At 36.9% G+C, this 17,749-nt stretch overlaps 1 protein-coding gene across 2 annotated transcripts; it reads left to right on the plus strand.

The window, feature by feature from the left end:
- The first annotated feature begins 6,031 nt into the window (after positions 1-6,031).
- LOC132176411 (cold-responsive protein kinase 1) lies at positions 6,032-14,317 on the plus strand. 2 transcript variants are annotated; one of them, XM_059588605.2, is made up of 7 exons: positions 6,032-6,315; positions 8,479-8,629; positions 8,784-8,896; positions 9,023-9,233; positions 9,527-9,764; positions 11,417-11,567; positions 13,621-14,317. In XM_059588605.2, the coding sequence occupies exons 2-7, from the start codon at positions 8,557-8,559 to the stop codon at positions 14,002-14,004; spliced, it is 1,170 nt and encodes a 389-aa protein (XP_059444588.1). In that variant the 5' UTR covers positions 6,032-6,315; positions 8,479-8,556; the 3' UTR covers positions 14,005-14,317. The 2 variants fall into 2 exon arrangements, with proteins under 2 accessions (XP_059444588.1, XP_059444587.1); XM_059588604.2 differs by having other exon boundaries at positions 6,033-6,315; positions 8,781-8,896.
- Positions 14,318-17,749: the final 3,432 nt, after the last annotated feature.

The following is a 17,749-nucleotide window of genomic DNA, read 5'->3' on the forward strand; positions in this document are numbered from 1 at the left end:
TTAAAACCGTTGTATAACAATGATTCATATAATCATAAAAAGTATGAAGGATTGAGTTCAATAAATCTAAAAGACTTTCTAAGACAAAAGAAGAATTCATAATAATTAAATATAAATATTAAGATCAATTCTCACAGTTATACAACCATCATGCATAATATAAAAGCCCAAATTAAAATACAATTAAACCATTGTTACTTGGAAAGGGCTACATCAACGCCCTATTACAAAATTAAGCTGCTCATTGTGGTGCTTGGATGTCCTCCTGCCATGATCTTCTCCTCTTCAACTTGTCAGGCTTCCAAGAAGATAATTTATGTCTAAAACTAAGCACACATTTCTCTTTAAGTTTAAGGCTTATTTATAGGAATCGAACAAGTCCTAGAAGCCCTAGGAAACCCAGAAAATCCGTGGGTCAGTCTCCTAGTTGGAATAGGAGACTGAAAACCTTCTTCCGTGTGGATTTTGGCACTTTCCACATGTTGGGCGCTCGAGTGCACACGATCCCACTTCTGGTGCTGTCGATCGCACTTGTGGTGCGCTCGAACGCACCTTTGTTCAGACGGCGACCTTCACCGTTCGGATGGGAACTTCACCGTTCAGACGGCTTGCGAACGGAAGCTCTTTTGACATAGTAAACTTCGAAATTAGCCAACTCTTGTGAACTATAACTTTGTGAATCTTTGAGTTAGCTTTCCAACACCCTAAAGCTTGCTCCAATCAGAGTTTTGAAACTCTAGATATGGCCTTTTTAGTAGGACTCGTCAGATGCGAATCATCGCTTGATCCAAATTTGCTGTCAATGCTCCCCGAAGTGCGTTTTAAGCCCAAATTAAATGGTTTTTCTTGTATTCTTCCTAAGAACCTAAAAACACTAAAACCAAAACAAAATCAAACAAATAATAACGTTAAGGAATTAACATTTGCGAGTTAAGGGGCTTGAATGTGCCACATTCGGTGCTTATCACACCCCCAAGCTTACATATTGCTAGTCCCTTACCAATACAAAATAGGAAATAAAACTAAAAAGCAACAAGATAAATCATTCTTTCGTGGGATGTACGATTGCATTTAGCATATGCAATAAGTCTTTTGAACCTCTAGCATGCCTAGAGGACTAGTAAAGTCTCGTGAGGGTTTAAAAGGCATAATACCCACTAACATTGTTACTACCATGTTATTCCTAACAATGCAGCATCATAAAAATCATGGTTCTCATTTATTAGCAAGCTTAATAAAACAGACTTCACCTTTACAATTCTAGGAAATTAGGAATCAAGTTACTCAATATGGCATTATGAGATATTACAAGATTCAACTAGTGTAAAGTAAACTTAACACATAGTCATGAGGTTTCAAAAACTAATCTCAATCATGCATGGTTCAATATTCAAAATTTGATGGACTCCCCATTGGATAAAACAACTAAGGCATTTAAGTTACCCAATAAATTTAAGGATTGCGTAGGGATTGTTATCAAGCTTTTCAAGATTAAATATAACTTAATTAAAAGAGATTGTGCATAAAATAAAAGACATAAAGATAAAAAGTGATAAGATATAGAATATGGGGTTAATTTTACCACTAACCACATAACAATGGACAATCATAAATTAGTAAGGAAAATTCATAGTATGCATGGTATAGGGCTCGTCTCACTCGAGTAATCAAGAAAATACCATCATTCAAGAAATAAGTATAACTCATCTTCGGTTGGCACGGACCATCCACCTAACCACTAAGATGTGGTACGATCCGTCTTCCCTAGATATGGCCTATCAAATTTTTTAATAGGATACATACAATCAATGGAATAGTATAACCCATCTTCGGTTGGCACGAATTGTCTACCTAAATTACATTAAACTATGGTGTAGTACAATCCGTCTTCCCTAGACATGGTCTATCTAATCATATTTATCATATGTCAATTAAAACTGTTGTATAACAATTATTCATATAATCACTAAAAATATGAAGGATTGAGTTCAATCAATATAAAAGACTTTCTAATACAAAAGAAGAATTCATAATGATTGAATATAAACATTAAGATCAATTCTCACAGCTATACAATCATCATGCATAATATAAAAGCCCAAATTAAAATACAATTAAACTATTGTTACTTGGAAAGGGCTACATCAACACCCTATTACAAAATTTAGCCGCTCATCGTGGTGCTTGGATGGCCTGCTGCCATGATCTTCTCCTATTCAACTTGTCAGGCCTCCATGAAGATAATTTATGTCTAAAACTAAGCACTCCTTTCTCTTGAAGTTTAAGGCCTATTTATAGGGATCAAACAAATCCTAGAAGCCCTCATAAACCTATAAAATCTATAGATCAGTCTCCCAATTGGAATAGGAGACTGAAAACTTTGTTCCGAGTGGATTTCGGCACTTTTCGCATGCTGGGCGCCCGAGTGCGCTCGATCCCACTTCTGGTGTGCTCAATCGTGCTTCTAGTGCACTCAATCGTACTTGTGGTGTGCTTGAGCATACCTCCGTTCGGACGGAGACCTTCACTGTTTGGACAGGAATTTCACCATTCGGATGGCTTTTGAACAGAGGCTCTTTTGACCTAGTAAAAATCGAAATTAGCCAACTCTCAAGAAAAATGACTTTGTAGATCTTTGAGTTAGCTTTCCAACGCCGCAAAGTTTGCTCCAATCGGAATTCTAAAACTTTAGATATGACCCTTTTAGTAGGACTCGTTTATTGTAAATCATCACTTGATCCAAATTTGCTGTCAATGCTCCCCGAAGTGCATTTTAAGCCCAAATTAAATGGTTTTTCTTGTATTATTCCTAAGAACCTAAAATCACCAAAATCAAAATAAAATCAAACAAATAACAATGCTAAGGAATTAACATATGCGAGTTAAGGGACTTAAATATGCAACATTCGGTGCTTATCAGTTACCTCCACTCGCAAAAACCTCCAAGTAGCGCTTCCTTTCACCAAAAGCTCACAAAATCTCACAACGCTCACAAACTAATCCAACAGGGTTTCCCCAAGGTTTCGAAGGTTGTAAATTTGAATGGGGGTAGGAGGGTATTTATAGGGGAAGAGGCTAAGGGCAAAATGGTGAATAATAGGAAAGGATTGAGCGCTCGTGGTACTACTAGGGCGAGCGCTCGTGTACTGTAGCTCAGAGGGGTTAAAGTTGCAAGTGGCACGCTCCGATAAAAACCAGCGGTCCAAAAAAGTTAGCGAGCACTTGTCCTGGTCCCCACACGAGCACTTGTGTACGACTGTCAGGTGAGCTCTCGTGTGTGGTCCCCCACACGAGCGTTCGTCTACTGTAGCTCCAAAATTCAAAAATGCCAAAAATGCCCCCTCCAAGTGTCCCTAGTGACCCAAAGTCCAATAAACCCCCTAGTTAAGCTGTCTTAAGCCTAATTAATTTATTTGGGTCACTACCCAAACAATTGTAATTGCACTCTAGTTTATTTTTTTATTAAAACAATTAATATTTTTGACATACTTAATGTTGACTTTTGATTCCTCCATGAAATCTTCCATAGCAAAATTAAGGCCAAAGTTACTTGAACTTAATTCTCTACCTCTTTATTTGTAAGTCATGAAATTTATTATTATTCTCGTACTTGTGAATGCCTTATCATATGTACATTATTTTGGCATTCCCAACCAAAATGCCCTAGCCAGCAACAGAGAATAATCTAATCTATAAAATCTATCTCAAGGAAAAATTTCTTATCCTTTTTAAGAAAATGATTTGGATTGCTTATTGAGAAAATCTTTCTCACAATGCTACATGTGATTACCCAACGCACCGGGAATGTTGAGCAGAATAAAGGTCTCATCCATAAATGTATCAAAATAATCTTTATTTCACATTTGAGGGTACAATTCTCTCATGATTTAGAATCAATATTATAAATAGTCTATATGACTTATTGTCTTTCCTATTGACAATATTTTGTTGAAGGACAATTCCTTAGTCCGTTCAATGCATAATACCTACACATCAACTCAAAGCCTCCAGCTTCACTTGATCAAGGTAGATCATCAAAATTCGATATTTAACAGTCTTTCACAAATGGAATGCCCAATTTCATTACCAACTACGAACTACTCAAAGTTTAATACTATAAGGATTATGGATTAAGATCTTGTGTGATAGCCCTATTACTCATACCATAGACCATGCTTAGTGTAATCTAAGAATCTTTCACATGCATAACACATATAATTGTAATAAGCATGTAAAATACTATGTGACATATGCTCAAATAATTTAAAATTGTAAATAACAACTTATATTCATTACAAAATTTGAATGGCAACAAAATTATTGATATAAATCATTTGGGGTATAGGGCATAATCCCCGACATCTAGTTAAGGCTATGGGTGAAACTTAGTATTTTTTATTAGGTGTTCTTGAGACTATTTTATTTGTTAAACTTCATAGATTAATAACTGAATGTCAATGATAATTTTAATTTGAAAGTATTTTCATGAGGACAAATTTATTTTGATTTGTTATGATTTTTGTTTATATCAAATACCTATTCCGTTAGATATGTCATGATTCGTAAATATAATGAATGCTTAATTTATCTTGTGAGTGTTTTATTGTTTTATCTTCTCATTATGAGACATAATTTTCTACCTAGGTCTTTGAAATACGTAATAGAATATTAGGTTGAAACCTTTAGTGTTTTCCCATTAATTTTCTCAAACTTCAATTTATTTAGTTTAGATTAGTAATTTAATTTTTGTTTACCTTTCATTCAATTGATCCTCTAATAAAAACTCTAAAAAATATTTCAGCAAAATCTTGATTTCCGAATGTTCGACTTTCAACCTGAAATGGCTAGGGAAAGGAAAAAACAAAAGGTTGTCTTATTCAAAACCTCAATTATAAAACAGTTTCTCTCCCACTTCATGCCTCGAAACATACAGAGAGAGAGAGAGAGAGAGAGAGAGAGAGAGAGAGAGACGGAGGCAGTTTCACATCTTCTTATGAAATTCCCCTCTTTCTTATAATTGGATATCTTCATATGAAAGCAGCCAAATGAATCCATCAGAATATTTACAAAACGACAGAAAAAGAAAAGGCAATTTAAACGGCGGTCACAGATAGTTGGAAGGACATGCTACTACCATAATCCGTCATTGGTGGATACCTTTTCACACATTTTCATATTGAAATGCAAGCATTTTTTAGTTTTTAAAGATGAGCATGACGTCACAATTTTATAGTATTTTGAGCAGCCTTTGTTGGACCACAATGTGAACAAAGAATCTCTAAACATTCAGCCTCCACGTGGAAAATGCATAATCGTCATTAAGGCTTTCAAAAAAATTGACTAGACGTACAAGAAAAGCCCAAAACAAAAGGGTGGGTCATTTTTTTTTCTTCTCCTAATTAGAAAAAGCAAAGGTACAACCCTTGGAAACGGTATACGATGAATTTAGACAAAGTTTGATTGAGTCATAATCTCATCAACCTTTATTAGAACATTAGTAAAAATCAAAACACCTAATATTAAATAGGTTTAGAGATTCTCATTGCAAAAGTTAAACTCACTCTAGTACTTATCAAAGTACATGAAATTTTTTTGAGGTCATTGAACCACCACCACAGATAGTTGTCATTAGGCGTGGAACTATTTAGAGTTTTGGGGCGGGCACCGGGAAGCCCCATGTAGTTCCGCCCCTAGTTGTCATTTTTCATTCTGATTTAGAGTGAGGGCGATTTAAATCCAAATTGAAAAATATAGTGTTTGAAAGTGTATTTAATTTAAAAGAAATTGCAATTTAAAATATAACAAAAAATGCATTTTTAAATCATAAGCAATGATATACGATTTTAAAAATGCACAATTATTTTAAAACTAAACTGCGGTTTTACTAAATTCATAATTATGTTTTAAAAATTATATTTTTAAATGCATTGTACACGTACGTGGGAATCCCCGACAGAGTTGGTGACTAGGTCTTGGGCATACCAGCAGCCGTGACCCGTTGACAAATTAATATATTATTATTTACGCGCGACTTAGTCTCGCCAACTGCTTCTGTCGTAGTCTCTCCCTCGATCATATCCACGGCTATTTGCCTGCTAAAAGTCAGTCTACGCCTAAGCTCTATTATAGGGAAGAGAGAGAGAGAGAGAGAGAGAGAAAATTCAAAAGGCCTCACGCGTCCGTTCACTGACGTTGTCAAGACTCCTCGTGCCTATGTATTAGACAAAGCAAACTCCCCTGAGCCTGGGCATCCCTCATCGTTTCTTTCTCTGTAATCTGTCAACGGGTTCTTCTCTTGCTCTATCAGCTCCTGAGGTTTGTTTCGCATCTGGGTTTCTTGTTTTTACTTTGAAGTTTCATGTTTCTGTATTTGGTTGGGTATGTTGTAAAAGGGACAAGCTTTTTGCTTTTTTGGCGCTAAGATGTATGCTAAAAGGTCTGGCTGAGTCTTTGTTTTGGTATTGTTGCTTCTGATTCTGTCATTCTGATACGTACAACTACTTAACAAATGGGTAGATTCAAGATCATCTTGGAAAGAAAGAGGGAAAAGAAGAACACCCATATTGGATTTCAATGACCAAGTCATTTTTTAGTCAACTCGTGATTACACAGATTCACCTGAACTACTGAATTTCCTCTAGATTTTTGTGTTGTCTAAAACTAACTTTACCTCTAAAGCCAAGTTATGTTGATTTTTTTTTTTGTGGGGGGGTGGGGGGGAGGATGAATAAGGTATGTTGAATTTGATTAATGAGTGATTTACAATGCGTTTTCCATGACAAATTTTGGTGCATCTATCTACCGATCCTCTGTCTCTTGCATCTTTTACTAATAACTGTAAAAGATAAAACTTTGGTTGTCTGGCATGCAATAGAAATGCGGTATTTAGTACTGGTAAGAGTAGAGCGGAGCTTTTTCCTAATAATTATGTAAAAATTTTACTTGTTTTCATATTGTAAGGGTCTAAGAAATCATTACTCTCTAGGTGTGATTCAAAAGCACCTGAACCACTTCTCTTCCCTGTTTGAACTTAACCTCTATTCCCACTAATTTATCACCAAAGTTATGTTTAATTTCAAAAGCTTCAAATCAGAAAACGGGTCCATCTAGTTTCCAAATATAGTAGATGCTATTAGTCATGTGATCCTATAATCCTATGTAATAGCCTAAAGTCCCTATTAGAATAATGTTTAAGAGAGTACTTTATAAAAGTAATTCCTTCATCTTGTAGCTTGGGGAAAAGAATTCCTATATCTTGTATAATTTGGAATGAGATTATATAGGCGCCATCAAATTTTAGATTTAAGTATGTGTTAAATAAGAAAGTAGCAGTTGCTCTTTAGCATGTAAATTCAAAATCTTGACGTCTTTACTAATGGAAAATGAATCAAATGGAAAGGGAACGACAATACTATTTTTACTACTGCTTATTTTAGGCTAGTAGTGGTTTTCATTTTTCTGATAGTGACATACTAGAACAGTCAGTAGATTATCCTATGAGATGAACAGTGTACTTGGACAGCCTATGTGGTGGAAAATACGGAACACTACCTCCCCCAAGAAAGTAAACTTGAAATGGTTCCTTTGGTTGCCAAGTATTGAAAGATTTGGTTGTTTAGTAAGTGTTGATTTGTTCTCTCAACAAAATTAGAAGGGAAGAGAAAGCAATGAAACAACCTTTGATTGGTGATAAAGAGAGCAGTCATGGAAACAGCTTACTAAATATGCTCACACTTTCAAAATTTTAGCTGCCAAAATAACTCGTTTCTGGTTGCAATCGAATTGAAAGAAGATATCTTGGTCCTTTTATATATTCTCCTAAAATCGTACTTGTGTTTGAAGCTTCTGTTTTCCACTGGTAGTGTAACTATATCTGATTTCTCCCGTCATCTCTGATCCCATTGCTCTGGGCAGGAATATTTTACTTCTTTCCTGGTCAGCCTGAAATATAGGGGGTCCAATTAATCTGTTCCTATCTGAAGTACTGTTGGCTTCTTCCAATTATCTCAACTTTTAGTTTCCTAGGCAATCAATTGGACATTTTAGTGCCATACGAAGATCGGTGTATTACAATGAAAGTCTTAGGTAGACAATGCCTTTTGTGATTTTCCCTTCAGTCAATCAGTATCTTTCAATCAGTATGTGGAATGTTAGATGCGAATATACCCTTCCAAGAACATCGTAAAATTTATTTTTTCAAGCCTGTAGTTTTAGCCGTTTTGTGCTTTTCCCTCAAATTTAGAGTAGGCTAACCCCAATGTTTAAGAATTCACACTCCAAGTAGGAACAAAGAGGCTATAGCTTTTTGACTTTTTGTAAGTCATGCTTTACTTTCAAATTCCATTAAACTTTTTAGACCATTTACTTTGAATCACCCAGATTGTTACTCCAAGAGTTAACATCCTTTTCAATTTTTTGATGTTCCTTTCCTCCTGATGCATTAGGACTAATGTATATTTTCAATGGTTGAGTGGGCAGGTCTTGGAAGTGTTTTCATTTGAAGCCATTATCGACAGTTTGACATAGAAAAGCTGGTCACGGGTGTATCATTCAGTTATGACTTGTTTTCCTTTCTTATTCAGTAGGAAGGGGAAATTGAAGACAAACGGAGGCTTTGATGTTGATAATGGTAAGCCCATGAACTGGTTCAACGAACAATAATAAAATATCAGATATTTGAGGACAATTTATTTTGTGTCCTCACCAAATAATCACTTCCTGAGAACAAATACTCTTCAAACAGAATAACTTCTGATTTTTCTCCTTGCTTTTTTGAACAGAAGTTTCAAGCATTGACAATGTGAAGCTTTACACTTACAAAGAATTGAAAGTTGCCACAGAAGAATTTAGTGAAGCCAATAAAATTGGGGAAGGTGGTTTTGGTTCTGTCTATAAGGTAACTGCAGATTTACTGTTTTAACATTTACTATATATAAACATTTGGTGTGATATATAATTTTTATTTATTTATTCTTTTTCTCATGATTTATACCTCCATAAAAATATTATTGTGGGTTGCCAGGGACGGCTTAAAGATGGGAAGATTGCTGCTATAAAAGTTCTTTCAGCTGAGTCAAAACAGGGAGTGAGGGAGTTCTTGACAGAGATTAACGTGATCTCAGAAATAGAGCATGAAAATTTGGTTAAGCTCTATGGCTGTTGTGTGGAAGAAAATCATAGAATTTTGGTCTACAACTATCTTGAGAATAATAGCCTTGCACAAACTCTTATCGGTAAATTCTTAATTTCCTTGTCTTTGAAGTCCTTACTCCTTACTAGTATTATACTATTGAACCTGTGCTTTGTGCCATGGAGAAATTGCTCTGTCATAGAAATTCTTTTATGGGAAGAGTTTCAGGAATACATATTTGTTAAAAAATTCCTTTCCCTAATATATATATATATATATTACTTCAAAATAATCAGCATAAAAGCATTCAATTTTTGTGGACATGGATCTTACACTGACCCTGATAATTGTTAAATCAACCAGCACCTAATTGCCCTAGAACCTTTTCACTTCCAGGTGGAAGTCAGAGTAATATCTACTTTAATTGGAGAACAAGACTTAAAATTTGCATTGGGATTGCACGTGGGCTTGCCTACCTTCATGAGGAAGTACGACCGCATATTGTTCACAGAGATATCAAAGCAAGCAATATTCTCCTTGATAAAGATCTAACACCCAAGATTTCAGATTTTGGGCTTGCAAAGCTTATCCCACCCAACATGACTCATGTTAGCACACGCGTGGCAGGAACGATGTAAGTTCTAGTATTTTTTTTACCTTGCTTAATTGTGTTTTAGTTTTCTAAGTAATTGGTAGTCTAAATTCAGAACTATGGTTTATCAATTTTATTCTGAGTATATAATGTTTGAAACGTAAAACATTTTTATTAATACTGTCTTTTTGGATTCTATGAAAGTAATGATTGGGTGGTGAGGGATTAACATCGGGCCCATAAATGGACATGAAAAGCCATCTTGTTTAGACTGTCTTAGTCATCCACTTTTAGGGCCACCCTTTAGCTTTCCTGGATGAGAAGAAAATCTCATGTCTGATTCTGCAGTGAGATGGAATGAATTGAGAAACAACCATCAAGTATGAAAATTATAGTCCAAGACTCCAATAACATCTAGAAGGGGGGTTGAATATGTGTTTATAAAAATAACGCGGAATTTAAAAATAAGCAACCACACAACTATTCACCACATATAATGAAAGCGATAAAGCAATCAACACAAGTAATTTAGTGACAAAGTGGAAATTTTTTGAAGAACTCTTCAAAAGTGTGAGTACAAAACCTTTGTAGTTGATACTCTCTTGTACTAGACAAGCGATCCACTTGCCCACTACCGCAGTAGTTCTTCCAGAACATTTGGACAATTCTTCAACTTGATCTCCTTTACCAGAATTCTGGTAGACTTCAGTTGTTTGATGATGAATTATGTGGTTTAAAAGAAACACTCCAAGAAAATAGGCAATGAAAGCTCTCAAGACATGAATTTCTCTTGGCACAAGAAGGAGAGGATTAGGCATTGTTTAGGCTCAATAACATCGATGAAAACTCTCCAGAACAATAGTGAAATAGCCTCTTCTACCCCCAAAGTCGTGGGTTATAATGCTTATATCGACTAGGGAAAGACAAGGTTATTTGAGCAAAGTTGGCTAAGGTAAAATCTCACTGCAGAAATTTTGATCGATCCAAACTTTTCCTTGTCCAGACAAATTTGATTGATCAAGTTTGAGTTTGATCAGTCCAAATTGAGTTTGATTGTTCCAAATCGTGAACTCTTGATTTTTCTTCGTTTCAACTCCAAACTTGTCTTGAACACAACCCTAGATTTAAAACTTACATCCAAAATTATTTTGTCACTGAATTAGCTACTTCAAAAGCCTAACAATGTATAACCCCCAAAAAACTGAAATGATAAATATTTAACAGCCAATCTTGTCAATTTGGTTGATAATCATGTAGGAGGTTCTGTTGGTGGGATCTTTTAAGTAAATGATGTTATGCCTTGGGTGTAAGTGGGCCGTTCATGCAACTATCACAAAGTCTTGCTTTTGTTACGTTGATATAACCATGTGAACTCGGGTTTACTTTATTCCTTGAGTTGTGCTTCAATTTCCCACAAACTACCTTGCCAATGGAACAAGGGTATAAGCATAGGATCTTTCTCTCGTGCTGCTCGTCTGCAGTGTGTACAGATTAAATGCATTTACTTAAGCGTGCTTCATCCCTATGTGACAAGTTTCTTTCATATTCTTCATCAAAATTATCAAGTGAAATCTCTATTTGTCCACCAACCCCTCCTCCCTATTCATCACTTCTTGCACTTCCATTCTTTTCTTTGTTTTGGGTTTAGAAAACACTTAATGTCTTCTATTTACATTTTATATTTGTTGTTTTAGAGGCTATCTTGCTCCAGAATATGCAATAAGGGGGCAATTAACGCGGAAAGCAGATGTTTACAGTTTTGGTGTCCTGCTTATGGAAATAGTCAGTGGGAGATGTAACACAAATACACGATTACCTATTGAAGAACAGTATCTCCTAGAAAGGGTATGAATTTCTTATTGACCCCTTAAAGAAATTGTCAGTTGTTTTCCTTTTTGTTAAAATGGAAATTGCATAGATATTCTGTGATTTTGTCAGATGAAATTAAGTGGTGACTTCCTGGTTGTGAAATTGCCAAAAAAAAAAGTTCTCTTATATTTTCGTGATGTATAGGCATCAAGGTAAAAAGAATCATTGGGATCATCAAGGTAAAATGATCCCAATCTAATACATTTTGAGGGAAACCCCCAGTTTAAATTGTATGAAATAAAAAGACCTTTTAAAGCAGTGATTTGATTTGGGTAAAGTCTGAAGTGCCCTTTAGTATATCCATGCACTATATGGGACCTGTGTTGTATTTTTAGTGTGCCCTCAAGGCACATGCTTTGTCAGCATAAACTATCATGGTTACATATGCCACTTTACATGATCTTGAACCTTCCTCTTCCTTGTTAATGATGGTGTTAGTGGACTCTTATGTAATAGATATATCTATGAATGAGTTGACGTAGGACAGAAGAGTTACCCAGAAATAATGAGTCATGTTTAGTGCAACCAATGGGAATTGAGGTCAACCACATAGGAATAAGCATAATTATCTTCTTGGTTTTGGAGGGTTCAAGACTTAGTAAGCATTGCATGTCTCAAGACCATTAGCCGTCATCTAGGAGATTTAAGACTTTAATTTTATTTTATTTCTTATGTTGACTGACTCAAGTCTAGGATTGCTACTATAAATAAAGGGAAGTACTACCCTTCAAGGATCGAATCAGGGTTGTTTTAAGTTTTAGCAACAGAGTTCACACCAATGATAGGGCCTGCAGGCAGTCTATCTTTGAAGACAATCCTATTCGCATTGGTGACGATGATATGGCTGATGATTGGACAATGTTGGAAGATAATAACGTAATAGTGGATACAACATTGTTGAAACATACAAGTATGCCGAAAGATACCATGGTGTTCGCATATACAAAAATATCAAAGGATGCAGGTGTAATGAGTGATACAAACATGCTCTAATTTCCCCTTCCCCTCCCCTCGCCTCCCCTTGGGGTCAAAAATTACTTATTAAAAAAAAAACGAGTGATACAAACATGTTGAGAAATGCAACCGTAAGGAAGAACATGGACATGTTGAAAGATACAAATGTATTAGAAGATACAGACATGATGTAGAATACAAAATCGCCAAGGAGATTGGATGGAACCAGAGATAAAGATTGAAGTGTTGATAGATACAGTAGTGCTGCAATATATCATGATGGTGGATGTTATGGTGACACTACCTATGATGTTGATTCCATAGGGAGGCAAGATTATGGAGCGGTGGATTTTTGTGATAATGTTGGTTTTTCTAGCTAGGGTGGTATTGAATATTTTGAAGTGGTTAAGAGGGAGCATCAACTTGGTGGATTTTTTGTGATAATTTTGATTTTTCTAGTTTGTTTGCAGTCAAAGTGCTTCCCAGCAATCAAATATGACTCTTTCTGAAATGCATTTCTCTGTTCTTAAAAGCAAACTGTTTTTCTTTAGGCTGCAGTGGCTTGCATCATAAAGATGAAAAGAGAATCTTAATGAGGTAGTTGTTCACATTATACAAATGAAAAGAAGAATGTTGTCACCTAAATACAAGATTAAACTTTTAACATTGATATTAGAAAAAATAGCATTAGTTTGCTGAAGCATTGTTGAATTGTACCTAGATGATGAGTATATATATATATATAACTTGTTAATAAAAATAACTTAATGTTGATATCATTATAATATTTAGTCTTCTTCCATACAGCTCTGCCATTTCCAACCTTTCTTGTTAATCAAAAGCATTCTATTCTTAATTGGGATTTATATGTTATGCAACTTTTATTCAAAGTTGGTAAGTCAGAAGTTTTAGTAGGGTTTCAATTGTACGAGTGTGCAGATTTCTTACCATGAAAATCAGACTGGGTTTTCTTAAGAAATGTCTTAAAAATTAAGAGATGAATTTAGTTGTACTGGATAGATTATTTGAAATCATTTTAGGGACTGGTCATGACATATGGATTATCCTGCTGCAGACATGGGGACTTTATGAACGAAGGGAGCTGGTTGGGCTGGTAGACACAGCGCTGAACGGTGATTTTGATGCTGAGCAGGCTTGTAACTTTCTAAAGATTGGTCTTCTCTGCACCCAAGACAGTCCAAAGCTCCGGCCGTCTATGTCAACTGTCGTCAAGATGCTAACCGGTGAGATGAACGTTAATGACAAGATAACAAAGCCAGGCTTAATTTCCGATTTCATGGACCTCAAAGTGCGAAGCAATGAGAAAAACAAGCCAGAAACAACCAATACATCTTTTAATGTTTCCTCTGGCTTAGACAACCTAGACAATTCAATATTGTCATCAGCTACAACTGCTGCAACTATGACCTTTACTGCACTATATGACCGGAGCATTTGAACATCAACAGGAAGAATTTGTCCATTCAAATTTAGTTTGTTCTAGTTTTAGGTTTTTCAAGGCCTGTTTTGTTGTGTACATTTTAAAACCTTGTTTCTCTCCACACCTTTTCACATTAGACCTGAAATCAGTCTATTAAAATTTAATTTATTCTAGTTTTAGTTTTTTTTTTCTTTTCTTCTGAGGCTTGTTATGTTGTATAAATTTTACAACCTGGTTTCTCTGTATTCTTTTGCACATTAGATCTTTAGCCAAAGGAATCCTCTTGTAAATAAATGGACCTGGTTTTTGATAAGTTGAAAGAAAGTTTCCTGGTTTTTGGTTTTTGATATGGAATTGTTATCTTTTTTAATGCAAGTTTTCATGGTACCTGTGTTGGGTATCAAATGGGGGTGTGTGCGAAGCAGCTCGCGAGTGAACTCGGGATCAGCTCGTATAAGCACGACTCGATTATTAAATGAGTTGTTTTGCGAACATAAATCCTGCCTTGAGTATTAAACGAAACAAGTCTGGCTTGTAAGCAAACTCGTATAAGGCACGACTCGCTTATTAGGCTCGACTCGTATATTTTTTTATTAAGCAACAAATAACAATATATAGTCAATATTATTTATTAATAACAAATATACTATGTATTAGAGGCAAAACCATTTGCCAATTAAAGTTTAATATTAAGAAATGGTTTTGCCTTTATGTGTGTGCATAGATATGGGCAAAATGCACTTTACTCCCCCGAAGTTTGACCAATTTTTCAATTTGAACCCTAATATTTAAAAATTTGCAAACTATCCTCATAAAGTTACAAAATTTTGCAATTTGAACAATCCGATAATTAATTTCGTATGAAAAGACGGAAAGTTAACCACATGAGAATTTTCTCCTAGTCTTCCCATATTGCCCTAATTTTTTTTTGTTTTTTTTTTTTTTTTTTTTTTAAAAAAAAAAATTGTGACCACCCCCTATGCCCATTTGGGGGTGGCCTACAGGCCACCCTTATTTGGCCGGATTGGGGGTGACCGAAACCATCCTAAACCCAAACCACCCCCATATGGCCAAGGGAGTGGCCGATCCACCCCCAAATAGCTGGATTGCCCATGGGGGTGGTTCGGGCAAATCCAAAGGGCCAAATGAGGGTGGCTGAAACCATCCCCAAATGGCCGCATTGGGGTGGCGATCCACCCCATGGCCCATGGGAGTGGTTTGGCCACCCCCAAGGTCCCCAGTGGGGGTGGCCAAAACCACTTCCAATGGGTTTGGGGGTGGTTTCGGCAACCCCCATTTGGCCCCTTGGAGGTGGCCGAATCACCCCTATGGCTAGCCACCCCCAATTTTATTTTTTATTTTTTATTTAGAAAAAATACACTTTATTCCTCAAAGTTTGAGACGATTTTCAATTCGATCCCTAATGTTTTAATTTTTGCAATGCACCCTTTAAAGTTAAAAATTCTTGCAATTCAACCTATCCATCAGTCAAATTCGTTTTGACCGATGGAAAACTGATCACCTGATCACTTAAGCCCATTTTTTCTCCAAAATGCCCCACCCCACATGATTAATCTGTAACTGTAAGTCACCGATGTAGACCCAGAACTAGGGGTGGGGAAAAACCCGCCCAACCTGCAAACCCGCCCCGCCCCGCCCGGGTTTCATGTGTTTTTTTGTGGGTTCGGGTAGGATTCTTTCAACCCGTGCAGGGCGAGTCGGGTTGCGGGTTTTAAATGTTTTTTCCTGCAGGTACCCGCCCCGACCCGCTGCATAAGTATAAAAACAAAAAAACCCTAACCCTACTCTATTCAGCCTCTCTCTCTTTTCTTCTGCCGCCTCCCCCCTTTTCTCTCCCTCTCGCTCTCTCATCTCCCTTGCTCTCTCTCGTCTTCCGTGCTCTCTCTCCGGTGTGTTCTCTCTCTTTGCCTCTTGTCTGCTTCTCTCTCTAGTCTACGTCGCCGCTCCACCTCCTTAGATCGCTGCTGCTGCGCCGCTACCACCTCCACAGACCACGATCTTGTAGATCGAGGTTTTTTTTCTCTCTAGACCTCTTTCATGAATCATTCTTTGGTTTTCTGCAAGGTTGTGTATGTTTGTTTATTTTTCGGGATTCTGTGTTTATAAGTTTGAATCGTTTGATGTAGGTAGTGTTTGTTTCTTGAGGATTTGACGAAAATGGAGGAGAAGAAAGAGGATCTGGAGAAGAATCCGCACAACCAGCAATACCCGCCCCGATCCGCCCCATCCCGCAATACCCGAACATGCACGGGTATTGCTGTCTGTGCTCGGGTGGCAGGTAGAAATTTTGAAACCCGCAGGGTGCAGGTCGGGTTGGGGAAAAGGCCGATACCCACCCCGACCCGACCCGCCCCGACCCGTGCCCACCCCTACCTAGAACCGAGGCTCCTTAAAAAGCAACCGACACCATCAATTGGGGTCAGCTCAGAGTGGAGTCCCCTCGTATTTCATACTCGAAACAGCCCCCAACAATTTTGAAACTTCTCTGATCCATCAATGCGGTAGAGATCCGAAGAGAAGAAGAAAACTTTCTGATCCAACAAAGTATAAGACCTGAGTCTCCACTATTGAATTGTCATGATTCAAATCCGTTGATTGAATCTCTTTATTATCTCTTTGCTCTCTCTTCAAAAGAGAGAGAAGGAGAGTACCCATACTGCGAGATCAGAGCCCACCATGCCATTGAAGCCCCTCAACACCTTCATCGTGGCCATCATGTTGGGCTTCATGCTCTTGCTCCTCTTGTTCACCGGTTTCCTCAAATTTCCATCCGCATCGAGCTCCATCCAACCCATTAACCGTCCCGGTTCGTCGGAGACCAAATCCGGACCGGACCCATTTACCAATTTTATCGGAGCTTTCCGGAATGGGACTCATAGGTGGGTTGCGCTCGGTTCAAGGAGAAGCACAAAGAGTTGGTCTCAGTTCGGTCAAATGGGTCTTCTTTGCAAGAGCTTGGACTTGAATGCCCTGAGGCCTGAGCTGAAACTGGATTATGTCAGTGTTTTGGTGAAAGGGTAGACATGGATTCATGACAATTTGGACAATTTGTATTCGTGTCGCCGTGGATTGAGCTGTTTGGGTAGGCGCACGTGAGCTTGGGTGAGGTTAGAGGATTAATAGTGTGGGTGGGGGCATTTTGGAGAAAGAATGGGCTTAAGTGATCACCTGCGAGTTATGTAATCACTTTTTCAGTAGTCAAAACGATTTTAACTGATGGATAGGTTGAATTGTAAAAATTTTAAACTTTAGGGGGTGCATTGTAAAAATTAAAACATTGAGAGTCGAATTGAAAATCGGCTCAAACTTTGGGGGTAAAATGTACTTCTCCTTTTTTATTGAAAAAAATTAGGAGCAATATGGGAAGATTAGGAGAAAAATTATCACATGCGTCACGAAGTGGTTGAATTGCAAAATTTTGTAACTTTGTGAGGATATTGTGACATCCTATAAATTTTATAGATTAAAATAAAATTATAAAGCATTTTGTTTATATATATATGAAGACTCTTTTTGTTAGCAGAATATTAGTGGGGTTGTTAGCCTATTAAATATTTGGGAGCTTTTAGATTTATTACTTAATAATAATTATTATTATTATTTAAATAAAAAAAATAAAAAATAAAACATAAAAAAGAAGAAGAAGAAGAGGCATAGCCTCCAAGCCATCAACGTGTCCTACCCTTTTTGAAGGTGCCAAGTGTTTTCATGCAAGCCTCCACGTAAGGAGTATGTGTCCTCT

Source organism: Corylus avellana, chromosome 3 (genome assembly GCF_965113065.1).
Source record: "Corylus avellana chromosome 3, dhCorAvel1.hap1.2, whole genome shotgun sequence".
Classification (NCBI taxonomy): domain Eukaryota; kingdom Viridiplantae; phylum Streptophyta; class Magnoliopsida; order Fagales; family Betulaceae; genus Corylus; species Corylus avellana.